The 19,048-nt window shown below is 45.1% G+C and overlaps 1 protein-coding gene across 2 annotated transcripts in view; it reads right to left on the reverse strand.

The window, feature by feature from the left end:
- Positions 1-19,048, reverse strand: part of abcf2a (ATP-binding cassette, sub-family F (GCN20), member 2a) — a 49,341-nt gene that overhangs the window by 17,000 nt on the left and 13,293 nt on the right. For both annotated transcript variants that reach the window (XM_080194782.1, XM_080194781.1), the window contains exons 3-10: positions 10,389-10,601; positions 9,741-9,923; positions 8,463-8,634; positions 6,390-6,485; positions 3,010-3,112; positions 2,079-2,174; positions 1,613-1,732; positions 762-851 (exon numbers count right to left, since the gene is read on the reverse strand). In XM_080194782.1, coding sequence (XP_080050908.1) covers positions 762-851; positions 1,613-1,732; positions 2,079-2,174; positions 3,010-3,112; positions 6,390-6,485; positions 8,463-8,634; positions 9,741-9,923; positions 10,389-10,601 — 1,073 coding nt within the window. The remainder of the gene's footprint in view (positions 1-761; positions 852-1,612; positions 1,733-2,078; positions 2,175-3,009; positions 3,113-6,389; positions 6,486-8,462; positions 8,635-9,740; positions 9,924-10,388; positions 10,602-19,048) is intronic.

Genomic DNA, 19,048 nt, shown 5'->3' on the forward strand with positions numbered 1-19,048 from the left:
AGACTGAGGGATTTGAGGTTGTTTTCGTTAGAAAGAAGGAGGCTGCGAGGGGACCTTATTGAAACATACAAGATGATTAGAGGTTTGGATAGGGTGGACAGTGATAGCCTTTTTCCTCGGATGGAGAAAGCTAGCACGAGGGGGCATAGCTTTAAATTAAGGGGTGGTAGTTATAGGACGGATGTCAGGGGTAGGTTCTTTACCCAGAGGGTGGTGAGGGATTGGAATGCCCTGCCTGCTGCAGTTGTAAATGCACCTAGTTTGGGGGCGTTTAAGAGATCCGTGGATGGGTTTATGGATGGAAAGGGTTTGGTTTAGGTTAGAGGGTCATTGTTTTTTAACTGGTCGGCGCAACATCATGGGCCGAAGGGCCTGTTCTGCGCTGTAATGTTCTATGTAATACATGATGTGGAGATGCCGGCATTGGACTGGGGTAAACACAGTAAGAAGTCTGACAACACCAGGTTTAATTCCAACCAATTTAATAGTAAACTCGCAAGCTTTCGGGGTTTGCCTTCGTCAGGTGAATGGTCCACTCACCTGAAAGGACAAACCCTGAAAGCTTGTGGTGTTTACTATCAAATAAATTGGTTGGACTTAAACCTGACATTGTCAGACTTCTTACTGTGCGCACCAATACAAACAGACCCATCCAGCCACAGAGCGTTTTTTTTCAATAAATTGTCAGAGCCTGGTACTAAGATTTCACAAATTAAGTGCGCAAAATGTCAATGAACAAACACGGACACACATTTACTTACCCCATCATTTGTGTACTTGAAGCTCACATTCTGTACCATGATAACAGGAGGAGGAATCTTCCCACAGGAGGGAAAACAGAATGATAAAGTCTACAAGGAGAAGACAGATTAGGGGTTAGATGTGAAAAATGGCAACTGTGAGAAAATCAGAAGAATAGACATGAAACTGGTGTTGGGGCTCATGTTTCTCCCCTCACCTCCCGCATATTCCAAGGAATGAACACTCACGAGGATATTCATGAGTGAGGCACACCTCATGTGGAAGCAACACACAGCCAGCTACTGGGGAGATGAGGAGGAGATTTACTTCCCCCATGGGATATGGGACCCACAATGTGTACAACAGTATTGAAGAGCTACAAATCTAAAAACAGACAATAATAAAGTGAAAAAAAAGCAACGCTTAGCCGTTTGTGCTCTCCTGAAATACAAGTTCCGAATGAGAAATAGCCACTGCCATCGTGGGAGGGAGTGTAACAAGGCAACACAAATGATCCCCTATTTTTAGAGCAAATCCCTTTACCTACTGCCCCTGAAAAATCCCTTAAGTTTCTTGGTACAGAAGTTTGAACGCTGCGCTGTACAGCGAGGTGTATGTTGAATTTGTCGTCATGATGGAGAGAAACCCAAGCTCATTTTGTCAGACACCATTCCAGCAAGTCAACAGATGAGGAAAAGCTGGGAACTTATGACGTGAGCTGTTAGGATTGAGATTTAAAAAGTAAAAATTGTAAGGGGGAGAACAAGATGCAACAGAAAAGAATGGAAAATCTCCAGCCATGGAACTGCTGCAGTTAGAGACTACCATTGCTCCACTGGCACAGAACAATCATATCAAACACTGCACAAACCTTGTCGCTGATGACCTTCTCTGTCAGCCCAGAGGCCATCATCTTCTGCAGGGTCTTCTCTTTGCTCTGAGCTTGTCGAGCTAGCTTGGCGCTGCCATGACCAAAACGCGCAATATAGTTCTAGAAGAAAAAGGGACCACGGGAGGGAAAGAGAAACCAAAGTTAGGCTCAGGGTCGTGGCAATGGATACAAAACACCAAGGATACAACAGGCATCATCAGTACAAACCCGCACCGCTGCTCCTTGTTAGCTCTGAGATGACAAACCTGATTTAGCACAATCTGACTGAGGAGAAATGAAAGGACAAGGAGATTTGAAAAGAGGTGATTGGATAAATAACGATGATTAGTTTGATAGAAAGTAGATAGGTTAACCTGCACAGGTGAAGGGAATTCTTCCTGAAAGTAACCCCACCATTTTGCTTCCAAATACTGAAGGATCCGTATACATTCCACCATGTGCTCACCTTCATGTGTGTAATCTGATCTTGTTCCCAGTTGAACCGTTTCATCTGGTTCTCCTCCAGTTCCAGCCTGGTCTTCACATATTGATCATAATTACCCTGAAAGGCAAACCACATCCTGTGACTCCAAATCCATTTCTTATTGCCCTAGATTTAAATAGTATTTTCACTTAACATCAGCAATAACCAGCTTCAAATAAATCCGGACAAAATCGAGGAACAGAATTTCAATTTTATGTTTTCCATGTCTATCACATTGAATTTAGGAGTTGGGACGTCTTGTTAAAGTTGTACGGGACATTGGTGAGGCCACACTTGCAATACATCAGCCTGGAATGTTAACTTCCACGCCACAGATTCTGCCGACTTGCTGAGTGTTTCCAACATTTTCTGTTCCTATCCCAAAGGCCAATTCTGCTTTGCTGTCACCAAGCTGGGTATTTTATACAACGTTGGAAACAGTCTCTGATTTTAATTCGGACATGAGGTCTCCCTACAATCTTCAATCAGCATTAGCAGTTACTGTTAAAGCCACCTCAGCAAAAGGACATGAATTCCCAGCAATTAGGAGTCTTATGCTCAAGGTGAACAATCATAGTGTCAGCAAAAGGAACACTTTTCATTTCAAGCATCAGTGTCAGCATGAGGTTTGATACAGAGTAAAGCTCCCTCTACACTGTCCCCCATCAAACACTCCCAGGACAGGTACAGCACGGGGTTAGATACAGAGTAAAGCTCCCTCAAAACCGATTCAGAAACCGAACTAAAGCTGAGCCTCAGAACAGCATCACCGATACACCCAACGCGACCTTATTGACCACATCTGCTCTTTTGGAACTTCCTCCACATCCGGCTGACTGAGTGTCAGATTAGGGTTAGTCAGTGTTTGTCTGGAATAGAGTTGGCCAGTTCAGTTTCACAGCCGAGTACTCACTGTGTAATACTTGAGCTTGCGGTTCTGCATGTGAATGATATTGTTGCAAACTCCATTCAGGAAGTCCTGGGAATGCGATATCAGCACAAGGATCCTGGAGAATCTGGGAGGAAGGAAAAAGTTTTGTTAAGTATTTCTAATGCAAAACTTTTCCAGTCCTCACAACACATAATATAAATATCCCAGAAATGAATTGCATGGCAGAAATGAAAGAAAATAAATTGCAGCAAGAGAAGCAGCAACTAGCTGTCCTGATATCACACTGGCTCCCTAAAGCTTTCAACAACAGCAACTACCGTATCAATAACATCCCTGAAAAGCGTGAGGTAATGCACTTTGGAAGGAGACATTTGACAAGGAAATATTCAATGAAAGGTCTGACACTGGGAAGTTCCAAAAGAACAAAGGGTCCTTAGCATGTTTATCCATAGATCCCTAAAGAGGAAAGGCAGGTTAATAGTGTGGTGAAAAAGGCATAGACACACTTGCCTTTACCAATCAGGGTATAGATTAGAAAATCAGAAAGATCATGATGGAGCTATGTAGAACTTTGGTGAGGCCACAGCTGGAGCACTGTGTGCAGTTCTGGTCGCCACATTATAGGAAGGATGTGATTGCACTCGAGGGGGTGCAGAGGAGATTCACCAGGGTGCTGCCTGGGATGGAACATTTGAGTTATAAAGAGAGGTTGGATAGGCTTGAGTTGTTTTCCTTCGAGTGGCGAAGAGTGAGGGACAATCTGATCGAGGTGCACAAGATTATGGCAGATGGAGTACAATGTTAGCAAGTGTGAGGTTATCCACTTTGGCAAGAATAATAGTAGGAGGGACTACTATGTAAAAGGCGAAAAGCTGCAGCATGCTACGGTGCAGAGGGACCTGGGGGTCCTTGTGCATAAGTCGCAAAAACCCAGCCTGCAGGTGATCAGGAAGGTGAATGGGATGCTGGCCTTTATAGCGAGGGGGATAGAATATAAAAGCAGGGAGGTCTTGCTGCAACTGTACAGAGTACTGGTCAGGCCGCAGCTGGAGTACTGCGTGCAGTTTTGGTCGCTGCACTTGCACAAGGATATTTTGGCCTTGGAGGGAGTGCAGAGGAGGTTCACTAGGCTGATACCAAAGATGAGGGGGTTGAACTATGAAGAGAGGCTGAATAGGCTGGGTTTGTACTCGTTGGAATTTAGAAGGATGAGGGGGGATCTTATAGAGACGTATATGATGATGAAGGGGATGGATAGGGTAGAGGTAGAGAGATTCTTCCCGCTCAGAAAGGACAGCAGGACTAGAGGGCACAGCCTCAAGATAAGGGGGGGCAGTTTAGAACGGAGTTGAGGAGGAACTTCTTCAAAGGGTGGTGAATCTCTGGAATTCTCTGCCTGTTGATGTGGTGGAGGCTACCTCGCTAAATATATTTAAGACACAGGTTTTTGATAGACAGGGGAATTAAGGGTTATGGGGGGAAAGCGGGAAAGTGGAACTGAGCCACTTCAGATCAGCCATGACCTTATTGAATGGCGGGGCAGGCTCGAAGGGCTAGATGGCCTACTCCTGCTTCTATTTCTTATGTTATGTTCTTATTATGAGGGGCATGGACAGATTGGATAAGGAGCAGCTGTTCCCCTTAGTTGAAGGGTCAGTTACGAGGGGCACAAGTTAAAAGTGAGGGGTGGTAGGTTTAGGGGGATTTGAGGAAAAACGTTTTTACTCAGAGGGTGGTGATGGTCTGGAATGCGCTGCCTGGGAGAGTGGTGGAGGCAGGATACCTCACATCCTTTAAAAAGTATCTGGATCAGCACTTGGCACATCACAACATTCAGGGTTGTGGGATTAGGTGGGCAGGTCAGGGCATTTCATGTGTCAGTTGTGACTCGATGGGCTGAAAAGCTTCTTCTGTACTGCAATATCCTGTGATTTGGTGAATAACTACAACATTATCCAAAAAACCTATTGCTACTTTGGTCGAAAGAAGGAAAAATTTCAGCGGCAAGTCACGAGGTCCAGCAGCAGCTGGTTGTGGGGCATGCGGTTACCGGGGCAAGCAGGAGCAGGCAGCGTTAATCTATCTCCCACGTCAGACTGGATGATGGATTTTCCACAGCAGCAGAATACTGCCTGCATACAGATTGTCTATTAATCTTTCTAGGATGACTGCAGCAAGAGTCAGCAACTCGAGGCAAGAGCAGAAATAGATCAGCCCTTTAACACTTGCCTACACCCAGAAAACTCAGACTGCCAAACCTTCTGAGTCAGCAAAATATTCCAGCTCCCATATGCCTGAGAGCTTTGCTAAATTGCTTTATCTGCCTTCGCTCCATTTTCCTCATCACGCACAATTAGCTAGAGCGCTTTCTCTTCAGAATGAAAATTCTAGCTGTCCTGAGCACTCACAAATCCCTCTGGGGTAAATGAGTTGCTTATTGTCACTAAACCTGGCCAGCCCTGAGTAGTCTGCCTCCCATTTTAAGGCTTGTGCCATTGTTTGGAAGGCATCAGTGTTTACCCATGAGTGCTTTAATTCCACAGCTATCAGGTGACTGCTGTTTTGTTAGCTTAACAGCAGTTTCAGAGAGCCAGTGCAAACCTGATAGGCCCAATAGCCTCCTTCTGTGCTGCAACTATTCTATGATTCAGATAAACACATCCATCTGAAACACATTCACTGCAACACGAGTGCACAGCATCTAAGGTAGACACACACTTGCCCTAGTTATGAGGAGAGACGGGATAGGTTAGGATTGATTTCCCTGGAGCAGAGAAGGCCGAGGGGGATTTGATAGAGGGATACAAAATTATGAACAGCAGAGATAGGGTAGATCATAAAAACCTTTTTCCCATGGCAGAGGGCATAGGATTAGGGTGAGGAGAAGTGATTTAGAATGGATCTGAGGAAAATACTCATCACCCAGAAGGTGGAAGAAATATGGAAGGTGCTGTCCAAGGGTGGTGGAGGCAGCATCTGGATGAGCACAGAAATCACCAAGGCAGGGTAGGCTATGGGCCAAGCACTGGTCAATGGAATTAGTCATGATGTGGGTATGCCGGCATTGGACTGGCGTAAACACAGTACAAAGTCTGACAACACCAGGTTTTAGTCCAACCTATTTATTTGATAATATTATCAAATAAATAGGTTGGACTAAAACCTTGTGTTGTCAGACTTTTTACAATGGAATTAGTACAGATTGGTATTTGACAGTTGGCATAGACATGGTGGCTGAAGGATCCATTCTGTGCAATATGGCTTTAATTACACCAAATATTCTTGCCAACACAACCGAAACCGGAATCCCTCACAGCAGCATTGCCTCATCATTACACTTTACAACCTAGCAATGAATCCGCGACAACAGCATTACAGAAACAAAGTCACGAGACACTTACGATTTCAGCTCCTCTTCCAGCCAGACACAGGCATCCAGATCCAGGTGATTCGTAGGTTCATCTAACAGTAACATGAAGGGTTTGATAAATAGTGCTCTGAAAAATAAAGAACACAAACTACAGCTATCAAAAACAGCCAGGAACTAAAATACAGTTGTAATAAACTGGCCCAAAGTGTAAATTGGGAAGTAGTTGTTCAAGCAAATACTGCATGTGCTTGATAGGTATGTCCCTGTCAGGCAGGGAGGAAATGGCCGAGTGAGGGAACCATGGTTCACGAAGGAGGTTGAATGTCTTGTCAAGAGGACAAAGGAAGCGTATGTAAGGATGAAAATACAAGGTTCAGTTGGGTCGCTTGAGGGTTACAAGGTAGCTAGGAATGAGTTAAAGAAAGGGCTTAGGAGAGCTAGGAGGGGGCATGAGAAATCCTTGGCAGGTCAGATAAAGGAAAACCCCAAGGCTTTTTACTCATGTGAGAAATAAAAGAAAGACCAGGGTGAGGTTATGATGGTAGTGGGAACTTGTGCATGGAGTCGAAGAGATAAGACAGGTGTTGAATGAATACTTTTCTTCAGTTTTCACTAAGGAGAGGGGCCATGTTTTTGAGGAGGAGTGTGAGATACAGGCTGATAGGTTAGAGGAGGTAGATATTCCGAGGGAAGATGTATTAGCAATTTTGAAAAATCTAAGGGTTGATAAGTCCCCTGGGCCAAATGGGATACATCCTAGGATACTTTGGAAGGCAAGGGGTGAGATTGCGACCCTTTAGCTTTGATCTTTGGATCCTCACTGCCCACGGGGATTGTGCCAGAGTGGAGAGTGGCAAGAAAGGAAATAAGAATGACCCTGATAAGTATAAGCCAGTTAGTCTTACTTCAGTAGTCGGTAAGTTAAGGGAAAGAGTCATGAGAGATGGGATTTATGACCATTTGGAAAGATGCAGCTTAATCTGGGATAGTCAGCACGGTTTTGTGAGGGGTAAGTCCTGCCTCATTCTTTGAGGAGGTAACCAAGTGTATAGACGAAGGTAGAGCAGTTGATGTTGTATACATGGATTTTAGTAAGGTGTTTGATAAGGTTCCCCATGGTAGGCTCATCAAGAAAGTAAGGAGGTGTGGGATAGAAGGAAATGTGGCCAATTGGATAAGATGCTGCTGGTTTGGAGGCTAGGTCTTATGAGGAAAGGTTGAGGGAACTGGGGCTTTTCTCTTTAGAGTGGAGGAAGATGAGAGGCAACTTAATAGAGGTTTATAAGACGATGAGGGGGATAGATAGAGTGGATGTGCAGAGACTGCTTCCTTGGGTGGATGTAGCCGTTACTCGGGGGAATAACTATAACGCTCATGGTGGGAGATGTAGGAGGGATGTCTGAGGTAGATTCTTCACTCAGAGTGGTAGGGGTTCTTATGTTGTGGAATGCACTGTCTGCTGTGATAGTGGAGTCAGGCACTTCAGGAACTTTCAAGCAGTTACTGGATAGGCACATGGAGCAGACCAGAATGATAGGGAGTGGGATAGCTTGATCTTGGGTATGTACATAGCTCAGCACAACATCGAGGACCAAAGAGCCTGTACTGTGCTCTACTGTTCTATGTTTTATTTAATTCTGGTCACTACAGTACTCGTCCTTACAGCCAGGTGATGTTGAGGGAGGAATACTGACACAACCCCAACATTGGCCAAACCAACTTATTGGCATCCAGTTTAATTAATACTGGATGAACTATAACTTTATATCCACCAATTCCAATAAGGACTGCCAGGAATCAGCAAAACAGAATGTATCAGGAGAAAGCCATTACACAGGCTACTTTCCACAGAACCTGACCACCTCTTAAACATTAAGGTTGTGCTGAGGTTCCGGGCTAACAAGTTCTACAGGGGCAAGGGACGGAAAAGTGAATGAAGCAGCAGATTGGGAGTCCAGAAACCTCTGCCTGCAACAATTAAATTCGGTGTGGGGAGATGGAGAAGGCAGAGAGTAAAAGATTTAAAGTGCAATCCACTTTATTTTAAAAATCATATGTTAAGCCCTTCCCCACAATGCAAGATCACTATCTCATGCTCAGTTACCTGGCAAGTGCCACTCTCATCCTCCAGCCTCCACTAAAATCCTTCATCATCTTCCGCTGCATGGCTGGCGAGAACCCAAGGCCATGGAGAATCCGTGATGCTCGCACTTCAGCCTTGTCTGCATCCAATTCCTCCAAACGCTCATAGATTTGTAAAAGCTTCTCGCACTCAGCTGGGGAGAAAGATCAATGGTCAAAAGGTAAAGTTCAGTTTGGTATAAAGAATTTTTACTGGTCACAATGCACAGACACTGACTATCCACAGTTGGAGTGGCAGTACTCAGAGTTTGAACACAGCAGAGTAAAAGACCACATCTTTCACACCTCACCACATTCAGATCTCCGACAGAACTCTGTAAATGCAAAGGCTGCACCAACAGCACAAAGAGAGCAGCCCAACATAATGCCCAGCATTAATGCAATGCAGTGGGAACTCAGGACAATTGTCCTGCACACCACAGCCCCACTCCAAAACAAAAAAAAAATCAGGGTTAACACTAGAGTACAGAGCTGGGTGAGCATTGCCATCTTTATGATGAAGCATTAAACATTTGGGTAAAAGATCCCATGTCATTATTTTAAAGTCAAGCAGGACAGTGATCCTTGCTGTACTAGTCAATATCTATCCCACAATCAACCAGAAAAAAATATATTTATCTGTCAACGCCACATTCATATGTTGGCAGAATAGGAATGTTAGTGTGCAACACAAACAACCAAAGCAGAAGCAGCTCCTTGTAAATGCATGCTTAGGAAGTTATAAGCACTAACTCCTGATACTGACTAGAAGAGTTGGGCTACCCTGCAGCTTTCAGCCAAAGCTCAGGTAATGTAACTCATTGCAAAATAATTTCCCCAGAGCCAGCCTTTAAAGCTGCATCTGTATTTGCAAAGATAAATCACAATCAGCACTTCAATTTGCAACTGTTCATAAACCACTTCCTCCAGGTTTCTGGTGTGTAATAATTTAGTGATCTGTGTTAATGGTCAGTAACGGACAGAGCCCAATCCTGTTTGTACAGCCTGGACTTGGTAATAGCCTCAGAGCAATAAACCCCAGCTGCATCTTTAACTTGGGGAAATTTACAACACAATCTTGCAGCAATGCAGTTTCGACAAGTGCAAACCAGATTAATAGAAATTCACTACATTACTGAAAGGAGGATTCAAACCAACTCTTTCATTTTACGTGTGATAGCATAGACCAACTTTAACCCACTGTCAGAGCACAAACTGTAACCAATACAAACAAGAAAACAAAGTGCAAATGGATAGTTACAGTCTTCATGGGCAAGACGCTCTGCCTCCTTTTCCAATTCTATACGTTCCTTATCAACTTCAATCACACAATCGAGTGGGGTTTTATCACTGGGCGGCATCTCCCGTGTGAGGTGGTAAATGTCAATGTGCTCTGGTATTGGCAACTCCCGGTGACCCAGAGCAGACAGCAGCATGGATTTACCTGGAAAAATAAGAGTCAAGAACCAGTTTCTACATTTCTATCTCTGCATCTGCAGGCTCCATTTTGTTACAAGCAATAAGAGATGAAATAACCTGTGAAAAGAGCACTGTCCCTGAGAACCTTACACTATTCAGAAAACCCAACTATTACCAAAATAGTCAAGGGCCCCAACTCAATGCTTTGAAAAAGTGCCTCTTAATCCCAAACTCATTGGTGGAATGCCACACACCCAGTTTGTCCCAGTCACAGTGCCAGTCTGTGCCACGCCAAAGGGTGAGGACATATTGCTGTTAAGGTTTCCTGATACAGCCATTTCCTTCAGCTTTTGAAAATACTTCACAAAATTTACTCCACACCCAAGAAGGAAAGGCAACTGTTAGAACTGTGACCAGTGGCTGTCAACTCCCTAAACACTTCAGAGTTACAAGCCACAAGTACCCTTGCTCACCAAGCCTGTAATCTTACCAGTGCCATTGAGACCAATCAACCCGTAACGACGGCCAGTGTTCAGCTCCAGCTTAGTGTCACTCAGTAGTTCCTGACCATGGAACGTGAGTGATAAATTAATGATATGAACATCTGTGCTGTTGGGGTGTGAGGTCAGTACACCCGTGACTGCTCGTGCCGCTGCCTTCTTCAGTTCAAAATCATCCAGCTCATTGGTAATGTGTGTTATTCCTGTGGGAGGAGAAATCATGTCACAATTCAGAGGCAGCATGCAGGACAGGATAGGGCTGATTGAGAAAACAACAAGCTACACAACACAAGAGCTAGTACAGAGGATGTTATTCGACCTAAATGGTCAGAGTAGGAGTTGAACTGATGTTCAGGACTTAGTGAACACCTGATGCCATTGGACAGTCTCTTCTTTCTTAAAAATGACAACACTGAGTGAGCACAGGAGCAGGCCATTCAGCCCAGCTGGCCAATGCCAGTGTTCATGCCCCACCTTCTCCAATCCTCGTCATCTCACCCTCAGTAAATCCCTCTATTTCGCCTGCACTCCCTCCTGTTGGCCTTCCCCACAAGTACAAACACTTTCTCTGCACAGAGCTATCAAACCATTTGATAATTATAAATGTCTTAATAGAAGACTTTTCCAGAGGTGACAGCCATAGCCAATTCAATCTTTCTGCTAAATAGAACTAACAAATAACTATCTTAGTGCAAGAAATAATTTACAATCTCCAATGGCTTGACATCTCTTTTGCAATTTTGTAGAGATGAGAAGCAAACACATTATTTCCAGTGAGTAGTCCTCACTCATCCTAGCATGATGCAACTTTTCCCATAGCTATGATCGACATTCTTGGCATCTACCCTCGTGAATGATTAAACAAGGTCAAAACATTGGCCTAATGTCTTTGACAAATGTGACATTCATGTTGACACCAAGATCCTTATTTACAAGCAGTCATCCTCCCAACTCTTGCACACAGCTCAGCAACTTAATTATGTCCAGACACCATCTCAAGGCTCTGAAGACTCACCAAAACTGTCTGAGATGGGTTCCCTGCATCATCTGGGAGGGCAGGTGTATTAACATCAGCATCCTTGAAGGAGCCAAGAGCACCAGATTTGAGACAATGATCATCCAGAACCAAATCTGCTGGGCAAGCCACGTGCTTAGGATGTCAAAGTCCCAACTGCCAAAGCAAGTCTTCTTCACCCAGCTCAAGGAAGATTCAAAGACTCCCTGAAGACTTACCTCAAGAAATGCAACATGGACATCAATGCCTGGAAGACTCTTGCTCAGAAGTGACCTACTTGGAGGAACCTCCTGACTGAAGAGATACAATTCTTTGAGGATACCAGACAGCAAGGAGGCCTGGAAAAGGAATCCCAGTGATCTCAAGTCAAGGATCAGGCTCATCACCCACATAAGGACCCACAGAATCCATGAGCAGTAACAGAGTTAGCTGACAATTGCACTCATTAGCGAGCGATCGCCAAAAGACGACTAGAAAGAATCCCACAGGACAGAATATATCAGCACTGGGACAGTCAGCGTGGGCCAATAAGGGGCAGTCCGCATGGATTTGTTCAGGCAAGATTATGCTTGGCAAGCCTAATCAATTTTTTTTTGAGGCGGTAACCAGGAGTGCTGATGAGGGTAATATATTTAATGTGGTCTATACGGACTTTGGTAAGGCCTTTACTAAGGTCCCTCATATCAGATGGATCTCATGGGCCCTTACTTTCTTGACCCAAAGCAAAGTGATGGGATCCAAAATTGGCTGAGATGCAGAGAGCAGGGGACGATGGTCAAGGGCTCAGTGCTGGGACCCTTGCTATTTGTGATGTACATTAGTGATTTGAACTTGAATATAGGGGGTATGATCAAGAGGTTCATGGATAATACAAAAATTGGGTGGTAAATGGCGAGGAGGATAGTCATAGGCTGCAGGAGGGTGTCAGTGGACTGGTCAGATGTGCAGAGCAGTGGCAAATGGAATTCAGCCAGGAAAGATATGAAGTATTGCACTTGGGGAGGGCTAACAAAGCAAAGGATTACACTATGAATAGTAGAATCCTAGAAAGTACTGAAGATCAGAGGTATCTTGGATGTATATCCACAAATCCCTGAAGGGGGCAGGGAGATAAGACTATAAGATATAGGAGCAGAATTAGGCCACTTGGTCCATCGAGTCTGCTCCCCCATTCAATCACGGTTGATACTTTTCTCATCACCACCCTGCTGCCTTCTCCCCATAACGCCCGATTCTCTTATTAATCAAGATAAGGTGGTTAAGAAGGCATATAGCATACTTGTCTTTCTTAGCTGAGGCACAGAATATGAGAGCAGGAAGGCCATGCTGGAACTGTATAAAATGCTGGTTAGGCCACAACTGGAGTACTGTGTGCAGTTCTGGCCTCCACATTATCGTGAGGATATGACTGCATTGGAGTGATTTTGTCTGGGCTGGAGGTCTGGGCTATGAGGAACAACTGGATGGGCTGAGACTGTACTCCTTGGAGCAGTGAACGTTGACAGAAGTCCTGATAGAGATGGCTAAGATTATGAGGGGCATAGACTAAGTGAATAGGAAAGCATTTTTTCCATTAGTAGAGGGGTCAATTACTAGGGGGCATAAGCTGGATGGAGAAGGTGAAGAGGAAAGTTGGGGAGAAACTTTTTCACGGAGAGCATGGTGGGCATCTGGAACTCACTGCCTGAAAGGGTGAGCGAGTCAGAAACTCTTGGACTATTTAAGAATTATTTAGATATTCACTTGCATGATCATAACCTCCACTGGAAAGGAAATGGAATTAGTGTAGTATTGACCAGCTTGGACAAGATGGGCCAAATAGACTACTTCTGTGCTACAAATATCTATGCTTCAAGGGCACCCTCAAAGCTCCTACATAAGAACATAAGAAATAGGAGCAGGAGTAGGCCATCTAGCCCTTCGAGCCTGCCCCGCCATTCAATAAGATCATGGCTGATCTGTTGTGGCTCAGTTCCACATTCCCGCCCTCTCCCCATAACCCTTAATCCCCTATCTCATCAAAAACCCATCAACCCGCGTCTTAAAAATATTTAGCGAGGCAGCCTCCACCACTTCAACGGGCAGAGAATTCCAGAGATTCACCACCCTTTGAGTGAAGAAGTTCCTCCTCAACTCCGTTCTAAACCGCCCCCACTTTATCTTGAGGCTGTGCCCCCTAGTCCTACTGTCTTTTTTGAGCGGGAAGAGTCTCTCCACCTCTATCCTATCCATCCCATTCATCATCTTATACGTCTCAATGAGATCTCCCCTCATTCTTCTAAACTCTAACGAGTACAAGCCTAGTTTATTCAGCCTCTCCTCATAGCTCAACCCCCTCAACTCCAGTATCAGCCTAGTAAACCTCCTCTGCACTCCCTCCAAGGCCAAAATATCTTTGCGCAGGTGCGGCGCCCAAAACTGCACACAGTACTCCAGCTGTGGCCTCACCAATGCCCTATACAGCTGCAGCAAGACCTCCCTACTTTTATATTCAATCCCCCTCGCTATGAAGGCCAGCATCCCATTCGCCTTCCTGACCACCTGCTGCACCTGCAAGCTGGGTTTTTGCGACTCATGCACAAGGACCCCGAGGTCCCTCTGCACCGTCGCCTGCTGCAGTTTTTCGCCACATAAGTAATAGTCCTTCCTACCATTATTCCTACCAAAGTGGACCACCTCACACTTGCCAACATTAAATTCCATTTGCCATTTCCTGGCCCATTCGCCCAGCCTATCTAGATCCTTCTGCAGACTCTCCACACCTTCCGCACAATTTGCCGTTCCACCAATCTTGGTGTCATCAGCAAATTTCGACACCCTACACTCGGATCCCTCCTCCAGGTCATCTATATAAATGGTAAAAAGCTGAGGCCCCAACACCGACCCCTGGGGCACTCCACTAGTCACCATCCGCCAATCCGAATAGCACCCGTTGACCCCCACTCTCTGCCTCCTATTTGACAACCAATCCTCTATCCACGCTAACACCCTACCCCCAACTCCATGTCCCTCGACCTTCTGCAATAACCTCTTGTGAGGTACTTTGTCAAACGCCTTCTGAAAATCCAGAAAGACCACATCCACCGGCTCTCCTCTATCCACCGCCCTAGACACATCCTCATAGAACTCCAGTAAATTTGTCAGACACGACTTCCCTTTAATGAAACCGTGCTGCGTCTGCTCTATCAAGCAATTCCCTTCAAGATGCCTCGCAATTTCCTCCTTAATGACAGATTCTAACATTTTACCTACCACAGACGTTAAACTAACCGGCCTATAATTCCCCGCCTTTTGCCTGGCACCCTTCTTAAACAACGGCGTAACATTAGCCGCTTTCCAATCCTCCGACACTTCCCCAGAATCCAGCGACGTCTGGAAAATAACCACCAAGGCATCCACTATCACCTCCGCCATTTCTTTCAGGACCCTCGGATGCATTCCATCCGGTCCTGGGGACTTGTCCACAATCAGCCCCTCCAGTCTGTCGAGCACCACCTCTCTAGTAACAGTAACGTCATTAAGACCCTCCAGTCCTACCACCTTTCCATCGCTAACACCCGGCAAATTATTCACGTCCTCCTCCGTGAAGACAGAAACAAAAAAGTTATTCAATACCTTAGCCATATCCCCATCCCCTACCACTAGGTCCCCTTTCTCATCCTCTAAAGGACCAACGTTCACCCTAGCCAGCCTCTTCCTTTTTATATATTTATAAAAACTCTTGCTATCCTTTTTTATATTAAGCGCTAGCCCAGCTTCATAGTTTCTCCTACCCTTCTTTATCAACTTCTTTGTCAAGCTTTGTTGACATTTAAACCTCTCCCAATCCTCTTCTCGCCCACTACTCTTAGCTACTCTAAATTCCTCCGCTTTTAATTTAACACTTTCCTTCACCTCCTTCGTTATCCACGGCTTATTACCTCTCCTCCTACTGTCCTTTTTGACCATCGGAATAAATTTCCGCTGAGCACCAAGAAAGATCTCCTTAAAGATCCTCCACTGCTCCTCAGCAGACCCTCCCTCCAACGCGTTCCCCCAGTCAACATTCGCCAATTCTTCTCTCATCCTACCGTACTCCCCTCTATTCAAACAAAGTACGCGTGTCCGGAAACCCACTTTCTCCTCCTCCATCTGCACCAGAAACTCCACCATACAATGATCACTCTCCCCAAGAGGATCCTTCACCGCAAGGTCCCTAATTCTACCCGCCTCATTACATAGCACGAGATCCAAGATAGCTCTCTCCCTCGTCGGCTCCAACACGCACTGTTCCAGGAAACTATCCCGGCAGCATTCCAAGAACATTCTCACTAACATCTGGGAATCCCTGGAGCAAGACCACCCAGACTGGAGGGAGAAGGAGAAGAACGTCGAGCTGTATATCCGACAGCAAGCTGAAGCTAAGCATCAACAGTGAAAATCCCCCGGCCTCCTCCTACACGGTAGGGATTTTATATATAAAAAAAAATTCTGACGGCTACAGACAAATTTCAAGACTTCAGATTAGAATGGGCTCTTTGGCAGAAATAAGCAAGTGTGTGTGGATTGTGATGTTTAAGCTGCATTGAATTCTGCTGGAAAAACTATACTCAACCTCAAAATCACATACCTTAAAACACAAAAAAGGAAGTTAAATGCTACTCCCCTTAATCTCATTAGCGATAGACAGCATGGTTTTTTAAGAGGTAGGTCATGCTTCACAAATTTGGTTGAGTTATTTGAGGAGGTGATAAGAACGATTGATGAAGGCAGGGGCGTGGATGTTGTCTATATGGATTTTAGTAAAGCGCTTGACAAAGTCCCTCATGGCAGGTTGGTGCAAAAGGTTAAATCTCATGGGATAAAGGAGAGCTAGCTAGATGGGTGAAGAACTGGCTTGGCCATAGAAGACAGAGGGTAGCAGTGGAAGGGTCTTTTTCCAGCTGGAGGTCTGTGACTAGTGGTGTTCTGCAGGGCTCTGTACTGGGACCTCTGCTGTTTGTGATATATACAAATGATTTGGAAGAAGGTGTAACTGGTGTGATCAGTAAGTTTACGGATGACACAAAGATGGCTGGACTTGCGGATAGCGATGAACATTGTCGGAGAATACAGCAGGATATAGATAGACTGGAAAATTGGGCTGAGAAATGGCAGATGGAATTTAATCCAGATAAATGCAAAGTGATGCATTTTGGTAGAACTAATGTAGGGGGGAACTATACAATAAATGGCAGAACCATCAGGAGTATAGGCACACAGAGGAACCTGGGTGTGCAGGTCCACAGATCCTTAAAGGTGGCAACACAGGTGGAGAAGGTGGTGAAGGTGGCATTGGCATGCTTCCCTTTATAGGTCAGGGCATAGACCATAAAAGTTGGTGTATGATGTTGCAGCTGTATAGAACTTTGGTTAGGCCACTTTTGGAATACCGCGTCCAGTTCTGGTCGCCACATTACCAGAAGGACTTGGAGGCTTTGGAGAGAGTACAGAAAAGGTTTACCAGAATGTTGCCTGGTATGGAGGGTCTTAGCTATGAGAAGAGATTGGGTAAACTGGGGTTGTTCTCCCTGGAAAGATGAAGGATGAGGGGCAACCTAATAGGGGTGTACAAAATTGTGAAGGGCATAGATAGGGTGAACAGTGGGAAACTTTTTTCCAGGTTGGAGGTGACGAACACAAGGGCTCACAGGTTCAAGGTGAGGGGGGCAAGGTTTAACACAGATGTCAGAGGGATGTATTTTACACAGAGGGTGGTGGGGGCCTGGAATGCACTGCCAAGCAGGGTGGTAGAGGCGGACACGCTGGGATCGTTTAAGACTTATCTCGACAGCCACATGAACAGACTGGGAATGGAGGAATACAAATGAATAGTCTAGTTGGAAGCATGAGCAGCGTAGGCTTGGAGGGCTGAAGGGCCTGTTTCCTGTGCTGTTCTTTGTTCACATGTACGGAAGGCTTTGACGGGGTATGTGATCCACTTCATTCACTTTCTTTTGAATCAAAAACATTGTCACTAAAAGGAGAGACTTATAGAGCTCAGGTTGGATCACACACTAAAACTGAAGTTTGCAGAGATGCCCCTAGACATTTTGGTTGTTTAGGAGACTGGAATCTCATCTATTTCAGATTGTGTTTTCACAGTACCCTTACCACTCCCCACAAGCTGCCTGTAAGAGTTGGTTTTTTCCAATAAAAAGGAGGGAGTGCCTGTCAGGCGAGCAAGGCCTGTGAGTTGCTCCGTTAGCAGTGAGCCCTGGATCAGGATAGGCAGGTCCAGGTGTCACACTAACACTGCTGACAAAATGCCCACAACATTTCCTTCATTTGTGAACTTTCACATTCAGAAATGCAGGCTTAGAAAAAACCTAAAAACCATTGAAATCTTTAATGGGAAACACTTAAATTGTACACATTTTCAATAAGAAATATTGTATTTGACTTCAAACTGGCGATAAGGCTTTCATTGTAAATTGCTTCAACTAATGAAAATTGTATTAAAACATGACTTGAACTTGATTTTCAAGTTTGCTGATGAACACCACCATAGTGGGTTGGATCTCAAACAACGACGAGATATATAGGAAAGAGATCAAGAATCTGATGAACTGGTACGACAACAATAATCTCTCCCTCAATGTCAACAAAATGAAGGAGATTGCCATTGACTTCAGGGAGAACATCAGTGGGGACAAAGTAGAAATGGTTGCGAGCTTCAAGTTTTTAGGTGTCCAAGCCCCCACTTGCCTCTACTTTCTCAGAAGACTAAGGAAATTTGGTACGTCCACTACGATGCTTAACAACTTTTACAGATGCACCATAGAAAGCATTCTTTCTCGTTGTGTCACAGCTTGGTATGGCTGTTGCCCAAGACCGCAAGAAACATACTGCCATAAAACGTTTGAATGAACCGACCTCCCTCACATTACATAGAACATTACAGCGCAGTACAGGCCCTTCGGCCCTCGATGTTGCACCAACCAGTGGAACCAATCTAATGGCCCTCTAACCTAAACTATTCCAATGTTATCCATATGCCTATCCACTGACCATTTGAACACTCTTAAAGTTGGCGAGTCCATAACTGCTGCAGGCAGGGCATTCCACGACCTTACTACCCTCTGAGTAAAGAACCTACTGCTGACATCCGTCCTATAATTACCACCCCTTAATTTAGAGCTATGTCCCCTCGTGTTAGCCATCACCATCCGAGGTAAAAGGCTCTCACTGTCCACCCTATCCAATCCTTCGATCATCTTGTATGCCTCAATCAGGTCACCTCGTAACCTCCTCCTCTCCAATGAAAATAACCTCAAGTCCCTCAGCCTTTCCTCATAAGACCTTCCCCCAATACCAGGCAACATCCTGGTAAACCTCCTCTGCATCCTTTCCACTGCCTCCACATCTTTCTTATAATGCGGCGACCAGAACTGTACGCAATACTCCAAGTGCGGCCGCACCAGAGTTTTGTACAGTTGTAACATGACCTCACGGCTCCGAAATTCAATCCCTCTACCAATAAAAGTTAACACACCGTACACCTTCTTAACAACCTTATCAACCTGGCTGCCAACTTTCAGGGAGCTATGCACATAAGAACATAAGAAATAGGAGCAGGAGTAGGCCAACTAGCCCTTCGAGCCTGCCCCGCCATTC

The sequence above is a fragment of the Carcharhinus amblyrhynchos genome, chromosome 8 (assembly GCF_965287045.1).
Source record: "Carcharhinus amblyrhynchos chromosome 8, sCarAmb.v2.hapA, whole genome shotgun sequence".
Lineage (NCBI taxonomy): Eukaryota > Metazoa > Chordata > Chondrichthyes > Carcharhiniformes > Carcharhinidae > Carcharhinus > Carcharhinus amblyrhynchos.